Source organism: Pseudonaja textilis, chromosome 13 (assembly GCF_049901715.1).
Source record: "Pseudonaja textilis isolate UNSWEBS1 chromosome 13, rPseTex1.2, whole genome shotgun sequence".
NCBI classification, from domain to species: Eukaryota; Metazoa; Chordata; class Lepidosauria; order Squamata; family Elapidae; genus Pseudonaja; species Pseudonaja textilis.
The window spans coordinates 1,469,150-1,486,691 of NC_142002.1; the positions used below are offsets into that span (position 1 = coordinate 1,469,150).

The 17,542-nt window shown below is 44.6% G+C and overlaps 1 protein-coding gene and 1 long non-coding RNA gene across 8 annotated transcripts in view; one reads left to right on the forward strand and one right to left on the reverse strand.

Annotated features, from left to right (window-relative positions):
- MAP2K5 (mitogen-activated protein kinase kinase 5) overlaps window positions 1–17,542 on the reverse strand; it is a 154,311-nt gene that overhangs the window by 123,329 nt on the left and 13,440 nt on the right. For 4 of the 7 annotated variants that reach the window (XM_087941869.1, XM_087941865.1, XM_087941866.1 and 1 more), the window contains 4 exons: window positions 16,072–16,141; window positions 10,753–10,793; window positions 9,832–9,899; window positions 6,304–6,354 (listed from right to left, as the gene is read on the reverse strand). In XM_087941869.1, coding sequence (XP_087797995.1) covers window positions 6,304–6,354; window positions 9,832–9,899; window positions 10,753–10,793; window positions 16,072–16,141 — 230 coding nt within the window. The remainder of the gene's footprint in view (window positions 1–6,303; window positions 6,355–9,831; window positions 9,900–10,752; window positions 10,794–16,071; window positions 16,142–17,542) is intronic. The other 3 variants (XM_087941871.1, XM_087941868.1, XM_087941867.1) reach the window with 1 other exon arrangement.
- The window catches only part of LOC148124709 (uncharacterized), a 529,533-nt gene that overhangs the window by 83,520 nt on the left and 428,471 nt on the right, over window positions 1–17,542 (forward strand). The gene's annotated exons all lie outside the window — the stretch shown is intronic.

Genomic DNA, 17,542 nt, shown 5'->3' on the forward strand with positions numbered 1-17,542 from the left:
GTCCACCAGGCTTAAAGTTGCCAAGCTTGGAGATCCCTGGTTTAGAAGGTAACAAGGGGTCAATTTGGCAATCAGCTCTCGGCGAACGTAAAGCCACCTCATGAAAAACCAAACTCTCCTCCATGAATTTTCCTGAGTAAAAAAAAAAAGCTTTGGTAGAAATATGATGTGAGGAACAAATCATGTGCCAGAACGATGATAAAAAGTAATCTACTGGAGGGCTATAAAAAGGCCCGTTTTAAAATGCCTTTTGCTGCACTTCAATGCAATGATTATATAACCAGGGGAATATTTCTCTCAGGTCTAAAACTTGGGGCAATCTGTGATTGTTAGAAGCGCAATGCCACAAAAATGGCCATTTATTTTGCGTATTTAGTTTGTTGCAGTAAACTTATAGTTTCGAAATTAATTGACGGACAGCAAACACTCACAAATGAAAACAAACGTTTGTACAACAGGGGGTTGTTTTCTAAATGATTTTTCCCCTTTCAAGAAAACAGGCCAAAAAGTAAAGGCCGACCAGTCCACCATTACACATTTTACAAAATACTGTTTTTAGAAGACAGGCCAAGAAAGCTTTTCTCAATTTAGGACCCAAGAAAAACCTTCTCTAACGTGATGCCTTCCAGAAGTTTCGGGACTGCCATTCACTTAAATGCCAACCAGCATTTTGAACTTAAAAAGCTGCTTCTCCGAAGGCTTTCCAGGGATCTTTCTGCTCCACGGGTCAGAAGAACGGCACACAACGATCCAGATTAAAAGAAGTGAGGGACACCATCCTTAATGTATTTTCCCTCAAGAAGCAAGGAACTCCATATACGAAAACAAAAAAAAAACCATTAGTTTTTGGTAGTCTCAAGAAAGGCTCTCGGGAGAAAAAAGGGTCACAAAAGAAAAGGTAGCAGTAAATAAAATGTAAAGTAGATGAAGAGTGAAAACACAATGAATGCAAGAAAAGAAATCCTGAATTATAACATCTTAGAAGACGGATTCATCTCCCAACAGAATAAATGGAGAGTGGACATCAAGGAAGGATGTGAAAACAGACTGAAAAGAATTGTGTTATAAAGGGTTACAGAAGTGTATGAGTATTTTTCCAAAAGGAAAAATTGATTGATTTTAACCTCTTAATTCTTAATGCTGAAGTTTTTTCATTTTTTAATGTTGTGATTGTTTTATATTGTTGTAAGCTGTCCAATCGCTTGACAGTGATGGATGGATGGGTGGATGGATGAAGGAATGAATAGCAACAGCACTTAAGATTTATATACCTCTCCATAACTCTCTAAGGGGTCTAGAGTCAGCCTCTTGCCCCCAACAATCTGGGTCCTCATTTTATCGACCTCAGAAGGCTGAGTCAACCTTGAGCCGGTCAGGATCGAACTCCTGGCAGTGGGTAGAGTCAGACTGCGATGCTGCATTCCAACTACTCTGCCACCATGCATATTCATAATAAAATAATGAATATAAGGTTGTGGAGAAGAGGGAGAAAGGAAATGAAGGGATATGTAAAAACTGACATTGGGCAGAACTCCATTGCAACATGGATTTCCAGATCTCCTCTGCAAAAGTCAGGCTTAACCCACCACCGCCCTTGATTTATGTATTTATGGATATATTTCTAAAGTATGGTCGTGGTGACAGTGGATGTGTTTGGGGTCACAAAGGTTCGTGTATTTTTTTTATGTTGATGATGCTGTGTTGTTAACTAAGAACCCAACTATTATTTGCAGCAAACGTTAGATTGTATCATGGGACAAGAAGTATGGATTTGAAAATCGACATTTTTATTGCGCTTCTCTACACTCTTGTCTCGAGTCTCAGCATCTTTTCTGTATGTTAGCAGGTGTGTCCAATATCCAGGGAAGAAAGTTCTGGAGCTTTTTGGGGAAGATCTAGCAGGGGAGAACAGCTATTATATAACCTTGACCGAAATCAATACGCTTCTATTGGGGATGACATTCCGCCAAGCGTGCAGGTTTGGGAAGGCCACCAATGGATTGGCGAGGGAGGAAGGAGACACTGACCAGTCAACCAGATTGCCTGAATCAACCCTGGTGATCCAAAAGAGACTTCTCAGCAGGCTTGACGGGGCCAATACATGTGTATTCTGCCTCTTGTAAAAATGCCCTGAAATCTGCTGTTTCTCAGGACTTCTATTATCCTCTCTGCTTGCAGGAGAGAAAACTGAGGCAGCGGAATGAGAATGTCTCGATTATCCTACTCCAGATATACCCTTGCTCAATTCTGGGATGTGCCAGTTCAGCTCAAGTTGTGCATAACAGAAGCAGTGAGTTCACAGAGGCCAGCAAAGCGTTGGAACTCTGTATTTTTAAAAACCGAGGTTGTGAATTTGAGAATAAAATTCTCTTTTCTGAATTGTTTAGAGCCATTCGGGGCGATTACAATTGCCTGAAAAGCAGGATAAAGCCACGCTAAACAAGTAAGAAAACTTCATAAACCCAGAGAGAGAAATGTCACGGATCCCTAGCAATTTATTTATTGTGTTGGAGAATCTGAAGGCATCAATCAAATCCTAACAACTACCAACTCTGCAGCAAGCACCAGTCCATTATTTTTTCTTATGCAATCTTTGATCGGACACTGAGAGTAACAGAATGAACCGAAAGTGAAATAGTATCCAATTATGGATCGGCAAATAAAATAGTCTTTGTTTATATCTGCTGTCTTGGAAAGAATCAGCATGCATCTCTTATAAATCATTAGAAAAAATGCTCAATTAATCCTTATTTGATATATACAGCTACGGCAGGTGCCTCGCCCCGTATGGGCTCTCTCCCCTGAACCAATCAAAGTCCTAATGGCTCCAGAGAGCAGACATAGTCTATGAACAGACAATTGGAGAGATTTAGTAAATCCCACTTCATAGAGCAGGGACTAATCGGAAAACATGAGCCAGTCAAATGTTTCTTATGAACTGTTGACACTACGTCAATGCTCAATCAATTGGCGGCATTTTCTCTGAGTGACAGAAAAGAAATAAATATTTATATCACATAACCTATATCAATGAACCTCGGCAGAAAGCTATTTCTAACCTGTCAATATTTGATTATCTTGAAGAATCATGTCCCCTTTCTGTTAATGATTAATATGAATTTTTTTATTAAACCTAAGTGAAGGCTTTCGGGGCAACTAAAGTCTTTATTAATGCTTTAAAACAGAAGGCAGGGAACCCCTTCTCTCGTAGGCAGGGTTTCTCCTCTGGTTTTCAGATGGGTGGGCTTCAACTCCCAGGCTATGCTGGCTGGGGAATTCTGGGAGTTGAAGCCCACCCACCTGAAAAATCACCAAGGGAGAGGAACGCTGCCTACGAGAGAATGGGCTTCACAATTTAACCCTCTCCTCCACACCGGTCCTCCTATGTTAGGCAGGTTCTCACCCACATCAACTGGGCAGGATAGGACCAGCCTGGATCAGGCCCAGATGTGCCCACCCCTCACAATTCAAAGCTCAGTTTGTTCCTGGTACAAGGTAGAGGCCCCAGTCCTCTCCATGGGAAAGGCCAATGTTGTTGGTTCGCCGGCAGCCTGTGCAGACGGCAGCGGAATTGACCGTGGGGAAGAACGGGGACCAGTCTGGGGAGGACTCAAGACGAGAGTCTTGCGTCCGATGCAGAGAAGGGGCCAGGACCATCTGGGAGTGGGGTGCTGACTCCGGAGCCTTTGGAGTCTGGCAGCAGCGAGGCAGAGGACCAAGGGGAGCCTGTTCCCAGGGTGCGTGTGCGCAGAGCTGCTAGAAGGCAAGAGCAGCTGAAACAAAAGGGGCGACTCGGAAGTAAAGCTTGGAAGTGATTGCCCCTCCCCTAAGGGATAAAGGACAGGCAAAGGTAGAGAAACCTTTGCAGGAAGCAAAGTCATTCGCTCTGTTCAGATTAAACCTTGAAGCTCCGTGTGGACTTTGTACTTCGGTTGGTTTTTTTATAATTCATTTGGCACTCTAGCTGTTGGCAGAAATTCAAAGGAGAGAAAGGTGGGTGCTTATCTCGAGGGACTGTTTGGGACTCAATACGGGCTGGGAATGCACATAATTCCCAGCGTTGAAATAAAAAAAGAGTTGTTTGGACTAAGCGTGTGCTGAATTACGGTCTCAGGAAGCCTTGGTCAGAACAAACAAGGTGTTGACGCTAGTGCCTCTTTGCCACCTTCTGCAGGTGGAATTCTTTCAACCTGAGCTCTGCTCAGAGCTTCTTGGGCACGAGAAGAACGTGGTTCTCTTCCAGCGCTTCGTCTGCGAGGCTGCCTGCCTTCCCAATCTAGGCTCCGTCCTGGGGATTCCCCAGAGATCCTTAGGGCTCACCATTTGCCCAAATGCTTGGGGGGGGGAGCGGGGGGGCTCAACAATGCATTCTGGAATGCCTTCAGAACTGCTACACGTAGTCCTTGACTTACAACAGTTCATTTAGTGACTGTACAAAGTTACAACGACTCTGAAAAGAAGTGACTTGTGACCATTTTTCACTTACGACCGTTGCAGCATCCCCATGGTCACGTGATCAAAACTCAGGTGCTTGACAACTGATTCATAGTTATGACGGTCGCGGTGTCCTGGGGCCACGTGGTCCCCTTTTGCGACCTTCTGACAAGGCTAGTCACTGGGGAAGCCAGATTCATTTAACAACGGTGTTACTCCCTTAACAGTTCCATTGATTCACTTAACAACTCTGGCAGGAAAGCTTGTAAAATGGGGCAAAACTCACTTCACAAATGTCTCCCTGATGGGCGTTGGGCTCAATTGTGGTCATAAGTCGAGGACTGCTTGTACTAAATCCATGCTTTGAATCAAAAAGGCAGCTCTCTGTTCGTGTTTGGATGCCAAGCATTCAGCAACGTCAAAGGAACGCAACTTGAATCCCAGCACAATTTGGAAACTAAATCAGTCTCCCAACTGAAGTAAACCTCCCTATATCCTTCAGTGCAATTCCGTCGTAACAGGCACCCCAAACCTTCCTGAAGAAATCATTTCCCTTCCCGAGTGAAAACCTCCTTACCTCACTCAAGCATACTTGAAAACCCGCTATTTCGCAAGACGAGGCTTTCAAGAAAAAATAAAGTCTAATAATATTTCATTCCCTCCTCTATCCTTGAAATATCACCTTTACCGCAGACAAGCAGCTGAAGATTAAATAAAGTGCAGGGAATGAGGAGGGGAAAAGGCAGCACAAAGGATTTAAGAACTTTCCGTTGTCTATCCTTCAAGGTAAGACGACGCTTAAAAAAGAAGAGCCAAAATCCATATTCCGAAGTTTTATTTAAAGGCTGCTGGCTGCAAATAACGCAGCCCTCCGCGGAGCGAGGCTGGCAGGACTGTCCCCCTCCATTAAGAGAGCAGCCTTACAGGTGATCGGCTGAAGGACACGCCTGAAGACCAGCTTTCGTCTTCTTGACACGTTCAACTACCACTACTTGATTCATGAAATGCCACGGAGGCCGGGGGAGGTCAGTTGTTGTGAAGGCATTGAATACGCATCCGAGATAATTAAGATTTCAGCCTTCGCAACACGGAAGGGAAGTGAACAGCAGTTAAGAAAATCAATAAGAGTCTTTTATTCGCGGTGACACAGATGTCTCAGTCAATAGTGTCTAATAGGCAGGCTTGATCGGCGTGGACAGGGGCTGCCTCCAAGGCTATCAAAGGGTTTCGCCGTGACAAAACATTAAAACTTATTTATGTGGCTAGGGAAGAATCCCGCAGCCTTGAGGTGTTTTCATTTCGCGGGAGTATATTTAAAGCCATTATGCAATTGGGGAACGTCCTGTTTGAATCCGAGTGGCCAGGAAGGGCCGGCCTGTCCTCTCCTCTCGCCTGTCGTCAGAGCAGCTTTTTACGGGATTTTTTCCCCCCGCTTCTTCTACAGACTTTCAAGGGAGACACCCCGTTTGCTACTGGCTCTTGGGTGGCAGGGGCGTCCGAGCCCATCTGCAAGCAGCCAGCGGAGCACAAACCCCCGTTTTGCTATTCAAAATTGATTACGCTTTCTCCCCCTAAATTGAGGCAACCGAACGGCGGGCGCGAAAGGCACTTCAATCTATTTGGAGCTAAATCTGATTAGTGCGTTTTGAAAAAAGGGGAAGTAAATTGGCGTGCCAATCCAAATCAATCAGGACAGGAGCTCTTCCACAGCGCGAGCTCTTTTGCCTGCCTTCGCCTCTACTTTATTAAAAGAACACATTACCAGTAAGTGAGCAGTAAACATCTCTGGGGTGATTTGAGCACCTAAGGCACATCTGAATTCAGGCAGACGTCCGTCGTGCCTGCAGCCAGCCCCACGCCAATATGCCTACCTGGCCGTTTGCTAGTATTTTCTTCAGCTCAGCGGAGGACTTCTTCAGGCTGCGGCGTTTGGAAGAACAAAGGTAAAAAGGGGAAGGAGAGAGAAGAAAAAGAAAGGTCATTGTCCACCTGCCCTTTACGGAGGGGAGCTACTACCTGCCCTTTGCTAAGGAACACCTCGCTGCTGATTGGGACATTCCGCCCAGGATTACAAGTGGGTAGACTACACACTGGTGTAATTAGAATTACGTGTGTCTAAAGCACCCACACATTTTGTTTCATTTATAGTCTCCTTAAAATGCTGGCAGTTGGCAAACGAATTTCATTGGCGAAGTTAATGGTTCCCCAAGCAAACTAAAAAGAACTCGGGAAGGTTGCAGACAGTTCAAAGGCTGAGGCCCTCATGCAGAATAACAGAATTGGAAGGGGCCTTGGAGGTCTTCTAGTCCAACCCCCTGCTCAACTGGAAGACCTTAAACTATTCCAGACAAGCGGCTGTCCAGTCTCTTCTTGAACCCTCCCAGTGATGGCGCTGCCACAACTTCTGCTCCACTGGTTAATTATTCTCACCGTTAGGACATTTCTCCTTAGTTATAAGTTGCTTCCCTCTTTGATTTAATTTCCATGGATTGTTTCTTATCTTGCCTTTTGGTACTTTGGAGAATTGATTGTCATCCCCCCACCCACCCCCGTTCGTTGTGGCAGCCCCTCAAATATTGGAACGTTGCTACCATTTCATCCCAGTACGTCTCTGCGCTAGGCCAGACCTTCCCAGTTCCAGCAACCGTTCTCTGTATGTTTTAGCCTCCAGTCGCCTAATCATTTTTCTTGGTCTTCTCTGCATCTCTTTCTAGAGTCTCAACATCTTTCTTTATAACATGGGAGAGCAAAACTGGATGCAATCTTTCAAATGCGGCGTTACCGAAGCATTATTAAACAGTACTCAAATGTCTCTTGATCCTTGCCCCTTTGTAACCTGGGAATAGTAGCTGCAATTTGCTATTTCTTGAGAGGATGAGCCTGACTTATTAGCTTCAGATCTTATGCTTCAGCCCAGTTTAGCTTAACCGTCTCCTCTAGGAGGACCTGCGAGAAAAGCCGGCTCATAGCACAATCCAGCAGGCCTTCCTCTGCATGGGCCGTGCCTTAATCAAGTGCCGTTGTGCATGAACGCAAGGGGGTGCTTTTGTGTGTACTCCCTAATAATTTTATCCAAATATGGAGGAGGACATTTTCTGCTGGGTCCATAAAAGTAAAATTCCAACAACCCTTTCTTACTGCTGCCGCAGAAAACTACATCTGAAAAGGAGCCCTTAAAAAAAAAAACCCGATTATGTTCTTGACAGGCTGAAGTGTCTTGATCATCGATCCTGACGGAAATAAAAGAAACTTCTTTGTTCTTTAATAAGCCTCCTCTCTGCTAGAACACTTTAAAAGAAAAAAGTACTTTGCCAAATGAAATGTGCGCTGATCTTGTCATCGCTTGCAACTAGCCGTTTTGTGAACATGAAACAGAGGCAGGCTGTCAGTGACTTCAAAAACAGTCATTCCTTATGCAGATGGCTTTTGGGAATGAAAGCCAATTAATTGCCCCATTAGATGACAGCATCAACTCAAGCCATCGTTGCAGGGCATTTGCAGAATCCGCTCCAAGGGGGTGTATAGCTGAGGAAATAAATGACCACCAAGCAAGGAAACGGGACACGTGCCCTACAAACCGAATTTAAATATCAGATCTGTGATAAGGACGGACAATGCGACCTTTGTATTGAAAGCGCAATGTGAAAATTACTCTGACTCTTCATGATAAGCTGCAGAGATTTTTTTTTATATATATATAAAAATCTATTTCACTGCAGGCCACAATGGCACATATCCACAACACACAAGAGGTCCTCCTAGGTCATAGAGTGTATGCAACTCTATGGGAACCCTTCGTAATGCTAGAGGCCATTTTGGCTCTGTCTAGGGGCAGAGGTTTCCTCCTTCTTGGCAAGATATACCGAAGAGCCTCTCATTTTCAGGGTTTCCGCTTCATTTGTCCCTTCCTGACTCTGTTCTTTTCCCGATTGCTGCTCCTTTCCTTTGGCTAAAGGCCCTGCCTTTATCTTGGCCAAATCCAGCACGCCTCTCATCCTTCCCTTCCGTGGGGAAAGCCATCATTGCCCCGTTTCCCAGCAAGGGACTGAGCACGGAAACCATGGAACGATAATTAGCTCAGATTTGGAGCAAAGTCTGCCTTAACAAATAATATTCCAAGGAACGTTCTTAGGATCATTTAGAAAGGTCTACGCAGCACTTATAATTTTTATCCTGTTACTTGCAAATGCTTACCTGAGGTATCCTAGTGTTCCCCGTTTACGGAAAGTTGTTAACTTATTTAACAGACAGAAAGTCGGTAACTCTTTACATTAATATTTATATATCTCCCACCTTCATTATTTTTATAAATAACACAGGCAGCAGACATACCGCTATTCTTTTATCCTCCTATTTACTCTACAACGGCAACCCTATCAAGTGGGCTGTGAGGGAGAAGCCACCCAGCCAGCTTTCATACCCAAGGCACGTTGTCAGCTTGGAAGCCATTTTTCTTTGAAGCTTCTGGGCCGCCACATTCAGTGCCTGGGAATTTGGGACACGGGACTTCAAGGAGCATTGGAAGATTAGCCACAACAACATTCCTTTCTCAGAGAGTCAAGGACATGTTACCCTGCACCTGGAGGGGAGTGACTGGGGATCGTCTCCAGTTGGAAAGAAGCAATGAGTGGAGCGTGTGATGGACTATGGGGTGCAGGGGTTGGATTTTGGATTCTCTTTGGGCTAAGGGAAAAACTGGAAATCTCAGGTTCGGGTTTTCCTCAGATGTGCCGATATGACATCTCTAATAAAATGGATCTTTGAGAAGATGACGGTCCCAGAGTCTTTTACTTCGGAGGTTGTTCCAGGGAACGCTGACGGCAAGACTAGAACTCGTGGTCTTCTGGTGACCGGCCCAAAGTCACTCAGCCAGCTTTGGCGGAACCAGAACTCGAAGCTCCCAACTTCTAGCCTGGCACCTTCACCACTAGACCCAAACTTGCTTAGATTTTTCTGCGGAACCTATAACTGGACCAACGTTTGAGAAGAACCTTCCGTGCTGCCCCTGTTTAAATGGTGTGCCTGACAGCTCAGGCTGCAACCCAAACACAAACGCTTTGGCTCAATCGCACTTGGGAAAAAATTATTTCTTCTCCTAAAATGCAACGCTGTGCGCAGAAGAGGTGACAGAGAGACGTACGCCGCAGCGCATGCAAAATTTGCCTTAGTGGATGTCAAGAAATCCACACCGAAGTAGGTCGCCTAACAGGTGAGGTTAGTGCTGGATTCGCCAGGCTGCAAAAACCTTGCTGAAAATTACCCAACTCAATCGCCCGCAAGTATTCCCACCTTTCCTCGTTTACTTCTGTTAATTACTATGCAAAAATCACTTCTGAGGCTGTGCCTTAATAAAGCACAAGTGTGCTTCCCCCCCCTCCCTGCCCCACCCCCTCTTACCTATGGCTTGGAAGGGAGTCTGGGATGGCCGCACTGCTATTGTTAGCAGACCCGGCTCGTGTATTTACCTGCGGGGAGAAAAAGAATCTTTATCCGCCGTTTTTATTCAGGGGACGTGGTTCTAATTAACCTGTAATTTGCCATGAATTTCCTATTTCACGAGGAAGGTTAATTAGCTAGTTGCCCATGGTAGAAACCCAGCCCGTATGTAGGTTACCACATTGTGTTGTAGAGGAACCATGTTCTTTTATTCAGCCCGCATTTGAAATGCTTGGTTAGGTAATGCAATCAAGAGCTGGCGCACAATACGGCTTTCATTCCGTCTCTATTAAATACACGTCTTCCTTCCCTCCCCAGCCCATCACCTTTTTGCACAAATATATCAATTACCTCTCTGTAATGTCACTGAAAAGATGGAGGCATGTCCTGTGCACCGTACGGAATGCCTTATTCAACCCATTAACCACAATAACAGGGCCCATAGGAGGGTCACTCCAAGGAAAGGTAACCCTAATCTCACAGCTGCTCTTACGCAGGTCGACGTCTCAGTTCGTGCCATCTTTTGTCTTTGTTTAGGGGTAATTTGGGTGGTCCAAGAGGAGCCTTTCTGCAGATCTGTCGCATCAAAAGGGGAACGCAGGACCACCTATTGCCCCAGCGTCTTCAGGGCTGATCTAAGAAACGGACTCACAAAACCCAGCTATGAAAGAAACAATGCCTCTTGCAGGCGCAAGACAGACCAGCTGGGCTCGCACCCAGGAAGGATCTGTCCTCTGCTGCAGTTTGTTCAAAAAAAAAAAAAAGAATAAACAATCTGCTTGTCAAGGCTGAGAAAGTACAGTTTTATCTGACATTTCAATAAATGGAACACAGCATTGCAAATTCATCTACGTTTACGGAAACAATTATTGAAATTCCTACCTTCAGGCCATGTATGTTCCTTTTCCCAGGAGGCTTGCAAGCTGAAACAGTAATTGACTAAATTGTAGAATACATCAACACCATTTACAAATTTGTTCAAAATGAAATCTTTTCTTTTTGTAATGAGGGCGATACAGAAATTAGCGGAGAGAAATGATCGAAAGGCATCTCCCAGGACTCTAAAGCAGAGATGATAAAATGAGATCTCTTGGACCTGTAGGAGCATATATATATATTTTTTAAACAAACAGAGCAAAGCCTCAACTTATTTATATCTTAAACGATATTAAAATGAAAGCCACAGAGAGAATCTCCTGCTCCAACTTTCAGTAACTGCACTATATGTGTCTGTGTGTGTTTTTTTCTTTTGCCCGCTTCTTTTTACAATATTTCATCTTCACATGTTTTCTGGTGACACTATATCAGGGTGGGCAGGTTAAGACATCTGCTGGAAGTTGGGTGTTTAAAACAGGAGAGCACCCCAAAGAAAAATGACCTGCATTCTGTGTTACCACACACAACCTTCTCTGGTTTTTATGTGGGAAAAGAGAAGCTGGACATTTAAAAGCAGCGTTGAGGACACCAGGAATCGGATCCAGGATAAATTTAGATGCTCTTCCTAGCTGTGCGCACAGATCTGTTGTCGGGCTGTTGTCACAGGCTTCAAGATGAACTGGAGCGAGAGGAAGAATTACATTTCCTTAACGCCCCTGGAATTTTGCTGCCCCTTTCTAACCCAACGGAGTGTTTGGGCGAATGTTAAAGCCACAAAGGCTTGCAGCGATATGTTACAGACAGTTCCCATTTTAAAACTACAGCACCCTACAAATGGTATGTTAAAGGGCCTGTCAATTTTGATTGATTGTCTGGGAAAGGGTGGATTTGATTCCTCCCACCCTTTCTCTCCCCCTCTTCTTCTGAAATATATGCATTTCACTCATGGTTATGACAGCAGGAAACAGAGCCATTTATTAGTCAAGAGGACACAGATGATAGTTATTAAACACAGCAGTTAGGACAGGCCCCGTGCAATTTAAACCACATTAAACATTGCCAGCATATCCTTAAATAAGAGATGCTGAGCTGCTGGTGGGTGCACGGAAGGAACGAAAAGAGTGGGAACGAAACACAGGAATATCATCTGATGGGAAATACAAAAATAAAAACACTAAGCTATTCCTAATTCGGGGCAAGGAGGCAGCGCGATGGCTCAGTGGTTAAGACTCTGGGCGTGTCAGCTGGGAAGCCGGCAGCCCAGGTTTGAGAACTGAGCTCCTTACGACGGGGTGAGTTTCCGTCCTCTCGTCAGCTCCTGCCTACCCCAGCAATTTGAAAGCAGGAAAATGCGAGTAGATAAACAGATAACACTGAGAAGGTAACTGTGCTCCATGACATCATGCTGGTCACATGACCGCGGGAATGTCTTTGGGGAGCACTGGCTCGAGGGTACTTGAAACAGGGATGAGCACTGTTCCTTATAGTCAGCAACGACTAGAGGGGTAAAATTTGTGGGGTCTCCCCTTATTTGGGGCGAGGGTAGCAGAAATGCTGTGGCGATGTTTATTTCTTTGGGTATAGGAATGAAAGGGGATCGATCTATAGTGGCTACAAGCATAAAGGAATTAAGCCACAAATAGAAGATGCAAAGTTCCAAGCAATGCAAAATGAGTTGTCTTTTTGAAATGCAGCGTGCTAAATTAAATAGAATAAAAATTACAGCAATCAATTGCTTAAATTAGGATCAAATTACGTGAGCGATCAGATTTATCTATGGCAGTGTTCCTCAACCTCGGCCTCTTTAAATGTGTGGACTTCAACTCCCAGAATTTCCTTACTTGTTGATATTCACCCATCTTAAAGCGGGCAAGGCTGAGAAGCATTCATCTATGCAACTGACCACCTATATATTAAGCTCTGCCTCAACAACCCCTGCAAATGTTTATTTTTTTATTTACTCGTTTATAAAATTTATCGGCCGCCCATCTTACCATAATGTTAATTCTGGGCAGCTTACAGGCATAAAAATACGCCTGCGTTAAAGCAACCAATTAAAACCAAGATTAAAATCTAGGACCTGTGGCGATGGAGGGGATGGAATGGGTGGAGATGGGATCTGTCGTTACTCGATCACCCACCCCCATTGGGGCCCCAGCAGTGTTGCTGTTAAGAGTTGCTGGTTGGCACACTCTTGTGAACAACGTCTGCTCAGTGGTGACCCCCAAGCCTCCGGAATCCTGTTCCGTTCAGGTGTTTGTGTGAAAGCTGCAGACCTTCCTTTCTGTGCCACGTGTTCTCTAACACACCTGCATGCATGAAAGCCCTTCCCCAATCGGTGCACCATGCGCTGGATAATATGCCGATTAGAGCTCTGTGTCTTCCCTTCCCTTCCCTTCTTCGTTGCTTCGGGAAAGTGTAGCCTTAAAAAAGAGATGATTATTATTAACTGCAATACAGGAGGTCCTTGACCACAGTTGAACCCAAAAACTCTGTTGCTAAGCCAGGGAGTTGTTGAGTTAGCTTCGCACCATTTTGCGACCTTTCTTGCCACGGTTGTTGACTGCAAACCGTCATAAATACATGTCAGTCGCCCAGTGTCCAGATCACATGACCAGGAGGACACTGCAATGGTCTTAAGTGTATTTAGGCCAAACTGGCAACTTTTTTCAGCAGGTTGTGGGAATGCAATGGACATAATAAAATATCTTGTCTTCAACAAAGCATCGGACAAAGTGCCCCATCGTATGCCGATTAGCAAACTGATTCAGCATGGCAGGACAACTGGGTAGATGAGTAGCAGGCATGAAAATCACGCTTATCCACGGTTTCCCTTGAAATTGGAGATGGCAGTGAGTACAGCCCTGCAACAGTCTCTGTTTTTCAACAATTCCATTAATGGTTTGGATGAAGAAGGGATGCTTCTCATCTATTTACAGGTATAACAAAACTGGGTGGGACGGCCGAATGTTTTAATGTTTTATATTTCAGTTTTTACGATGTTCTATCTAAGCCACCCAGTCGCTCGACAGTGAGGTGGGCTGAATATAAAGTCAGTCAATCAGTCAAACAGCTAATACCCTAGAAGGCAGAAATAAAACTTAAAACAATCTTACTAGGTAAGAAAACGAAGAGGGGGGAAAAAAGATAATAAAAGGAAAAGCAATAAAGATAAACGCAAACTTTGCTTAAGAAACATGAATTGAACATCAGGATGTAGGATGGGGACATTTGGATTAATAATAACAAAGGTGAAAAGGACTTTGAAACTGTAGCTGACTGCAAGGCGAGGCAGAGTCAGCCGTGGGGTATGGATGCTAAAAAGGCAGATTGCGATTTGAGGCTGCCTCAACAGAAGAAGAGTCGCAATGCATGGAGAGTGGAGATCCACTTTCGATGGAGATCCTCCGTCATCCGGGTCACGGTGTCCCAAAAGTGATTTTTCAAAAGGCAACCGGACTTACTTTTGTTTTGTTTTTTTCCTGAAGACCTTTTGCTTCTCATCCGAGAGAGCAGATAGGTGGCCTCAATAGCTCTCACCAAGAGAGCTAACAACCAGATGACTGCAAGGAACGTAAAGTCTTCCGTTCTCCACCATTCAGTTAGAGTTGAAGAAGCTTCTTGGATGGGAAGTGAAATGTCTTCAAGGAAAAACAAAGGAAGTCCAGTGGCCTTTTGAAAAAAAGCACCTTTGGGATGGAAAGTAATAGTGTCAGGTCCCATTCAGAGAAACTGGTCTGGTTCAGAGAAGGGCAAAGAGAACGTCCAAGGGCCTGGAAGTTAAGAGACGAAGGGAACTGGGCAGAGGAAGAGAAGCGAAGAGGGGATACGGTGCACTTCTGTCTATAATGGCTGAAACATATTCTTTATGGTCTAGAGGGCAAGACATGTAGCAGTAGGTTCACCTTATAGGAAGGCAGATCCTAACAGGCTTTTTGGAAAATCTTCCTAATAGTCAGCCTCCAAAGTTTCTTCTTCTGCTTGACTCTTTCCGGCTGCCACAGAAATGGGGGGAATAACTGGGCCCCGTGGGGGGAAGAGTGATGGAGGTTGAAGTTGTGTGAACTGTAAAAGTTGGTATGCTTTCCTGATTAAAATGCAACCACTTATCTTTTCTAGGCCAAGGTCAACCGTCCTGGCACCCCAGATGTGTGAGACGCCACCTGAAGATGCACCCACATCACATTATGCACACCTCAGATTGGATGTCCGGTTTGAATTGTTGGGGGTGGGGACTTGGGATAGCTTTCCTAATGTGATTTTTGCGCCTTTTGCTTCAGATCTTGTATTTCTGCTGTTGCTACCGCTTTATATTCAGTAAAAGTCCTTTTCTCTATACAAATGGGGTCCAAGGATTTCTTTCTTGGATTTGGAATGGAGCCACACCTGACACTTAATAGGGAGAGCAGTATGAGGGTTTATGGGGGGTGGGAGGTAGAAGATAATCTGCACTTTACTGGGGACATCTGGATTTCTAGAAGATCCAGAGCGTTTGACTCGACCTTCTCCATAGTCCTTCCAAATCTGTGTTTAAGAAAAAGACTGGGGCAGTCTGAGGAAACAGCAACCTTGTGCGCACCTGTGAGCAAGCAATGTTTGTATGCAAGAGTGAAAGGGTCGGTGACCTATTTCTCTTCTAAATGCCTCCTTTTTCACAGAGGAGAATTCCATCTTCCAACTGCTGCCCTCTTTCTAACCCTGATCAGTTTTGCTACAGAAACCTGTTGGTTAATTGCCCAATTTAAAACAGAGAGAGTTATAAGTAATGAAAAGTCTATAATGTTTTAATTGGAAAGCTTGCGGCATGATCATTTATGCAGGGGAACAGTTTGGTTTTGAGGTATTTCAACGGATTTATTGCACGGAAATCTACTTGCATCTAATTTCAATCATCAAAAATTACGCTTCTGAAGGGAAAATATCGAAGTGCATGGAGAAAGTTACATAACATGCAAACCTATGTATGGAAAAAGGATATTATCTCCAGGTTTTACAATACTCCCATTTTTGCAATAATGGTCTCAAAAATACACCCACCCACCCAAACTAGAGTTTGGAGACTATCCGTGGCTTGGGCTTATCCCCTTGGGGGAGGCCTGTGACTACAGCTCCACTTTACTGTTAAACTTCCACATGTTGTGCGGTGCAAACAATAATTTTTGTTATTCTGGTTTGCTTTGGAAAAAGAGCTGCAGCGGCACTCAAAGAATAGATTTCCCAACCCCAACTTAAGACCAAATTGTGGAATTATCTGCCTTTGAACCGGCCTAGAAAATAGAAGACCTGATGGAACATTGGTAGGTGCTCAAGGCTGTGCAAAATTACCTCTTGGGTAGATCTGCAGGGGTACAATCAGCTGTCCGTTTCCCTGCTGCTCCATTACAGTTGTGTAATACTGAAAAAATAAGATCAGAATGGCAAGTAAGTTTGTGTATTTGGTTCAACTCACCAATTCCAGAATAGTGGTGTTAGAGGCAAAACAATGAACATAGGCTTGGAAAAGTGGCTTTTAAACATTTATCTGCTGTTTGACGCTCTCACCGGATCTTCCCTGCAGATCCTATGCCGGCATGCACACCATATATCATAAGTTTCCCTTCCCTTCCTCTGTATTTGTCTACCTTCAAAAGAGTTACCCATATGGCGACTTGGCCCCAAAATAGCAAACTCTGGACTCCGGCTAGCTTTCTTCTGTGGTTGTTGCAGCTCTCAGAGATCTCTGCTCAGCCAGGCTTTTAATGCTACGCAGGTGCTTCGAATCTGGCTTCCCTCTGCCCAGTCCAAGGCAAAGAAGAGATTTGTTCTGAGTTGCCCCGAACAACCCGATTGACTTTGGTTACGACAACAAATGCTTTCCACCCAATAGAGAGCACTGAAATCAGATTCAGACCATCCGTTATAAGATGGGTGGACCCTTTGGGTGGACCCTTCCATATCCCAACGGAAGTGTAGAAATGCACATCCAACAATCTTTGACCTTTGGCCACACTTAAAAGAGTCAACAGCAAGTACTTCTGAAAATGTGAGCCGGTAAAATACTGACCAGGACACTGCTAAGCCAAGATTAACTTGAGATACAGCTTGGGGGGGGAGGGGGGGCAATTAGGTCACGAAGACCTAAACAGGAAGACTGACAAAAAGAAAAAAGAATGGAACCCAAAGTGAAGTGTAGACATGGTCAGGGAACATCTGGCTCTTGAGTTGCCTCTAGGGAGAACCGAGCCATAGGAATAGGCTAGAATATCACTTGGTATTGACCACCTAAGTCTTCTTGAGCTGCTGGATGTCATCTTGTGGCCGGTACGGATCGTCCTTCCATGCCTTGGGAGAGGATTTGGCTGTACCCCGTTAGTTCATGGTCTTTGGGGCAACCAGGGGCCGCTCCCATGTAAACTTGGCCCTAACATATAGTGCAGATACATAGTTGACTCAACCTTCATTTTGGAGATTGAGGACACTGGTCTCTGTGCACGTATAGATAGACCAGACTAGAATAGAATTCTTTATTGGCCAAGGGTGGTTGGACACACAAGGAATTTGTCTTCGGTGCAAGTGGGTAAAGATGGGTATGAGAAATATGGGCAAAGATGCCAATCCCAAATCACTATGATGACATATTAATTTTATGCAAATATGATGCCGCAAAATAGGCCAAAGCGAAAGCAAGATTCCTACCAGTCGTATACAGAAACAATGTGAACGAGTCATGTAGAAAGCAGTCCAGTTCGGGGCTAGTTCTAGATCGCCCACGGAGAACAATTCCTAATGGTAAAAAAGTCTCCATGAGAGAGACTGG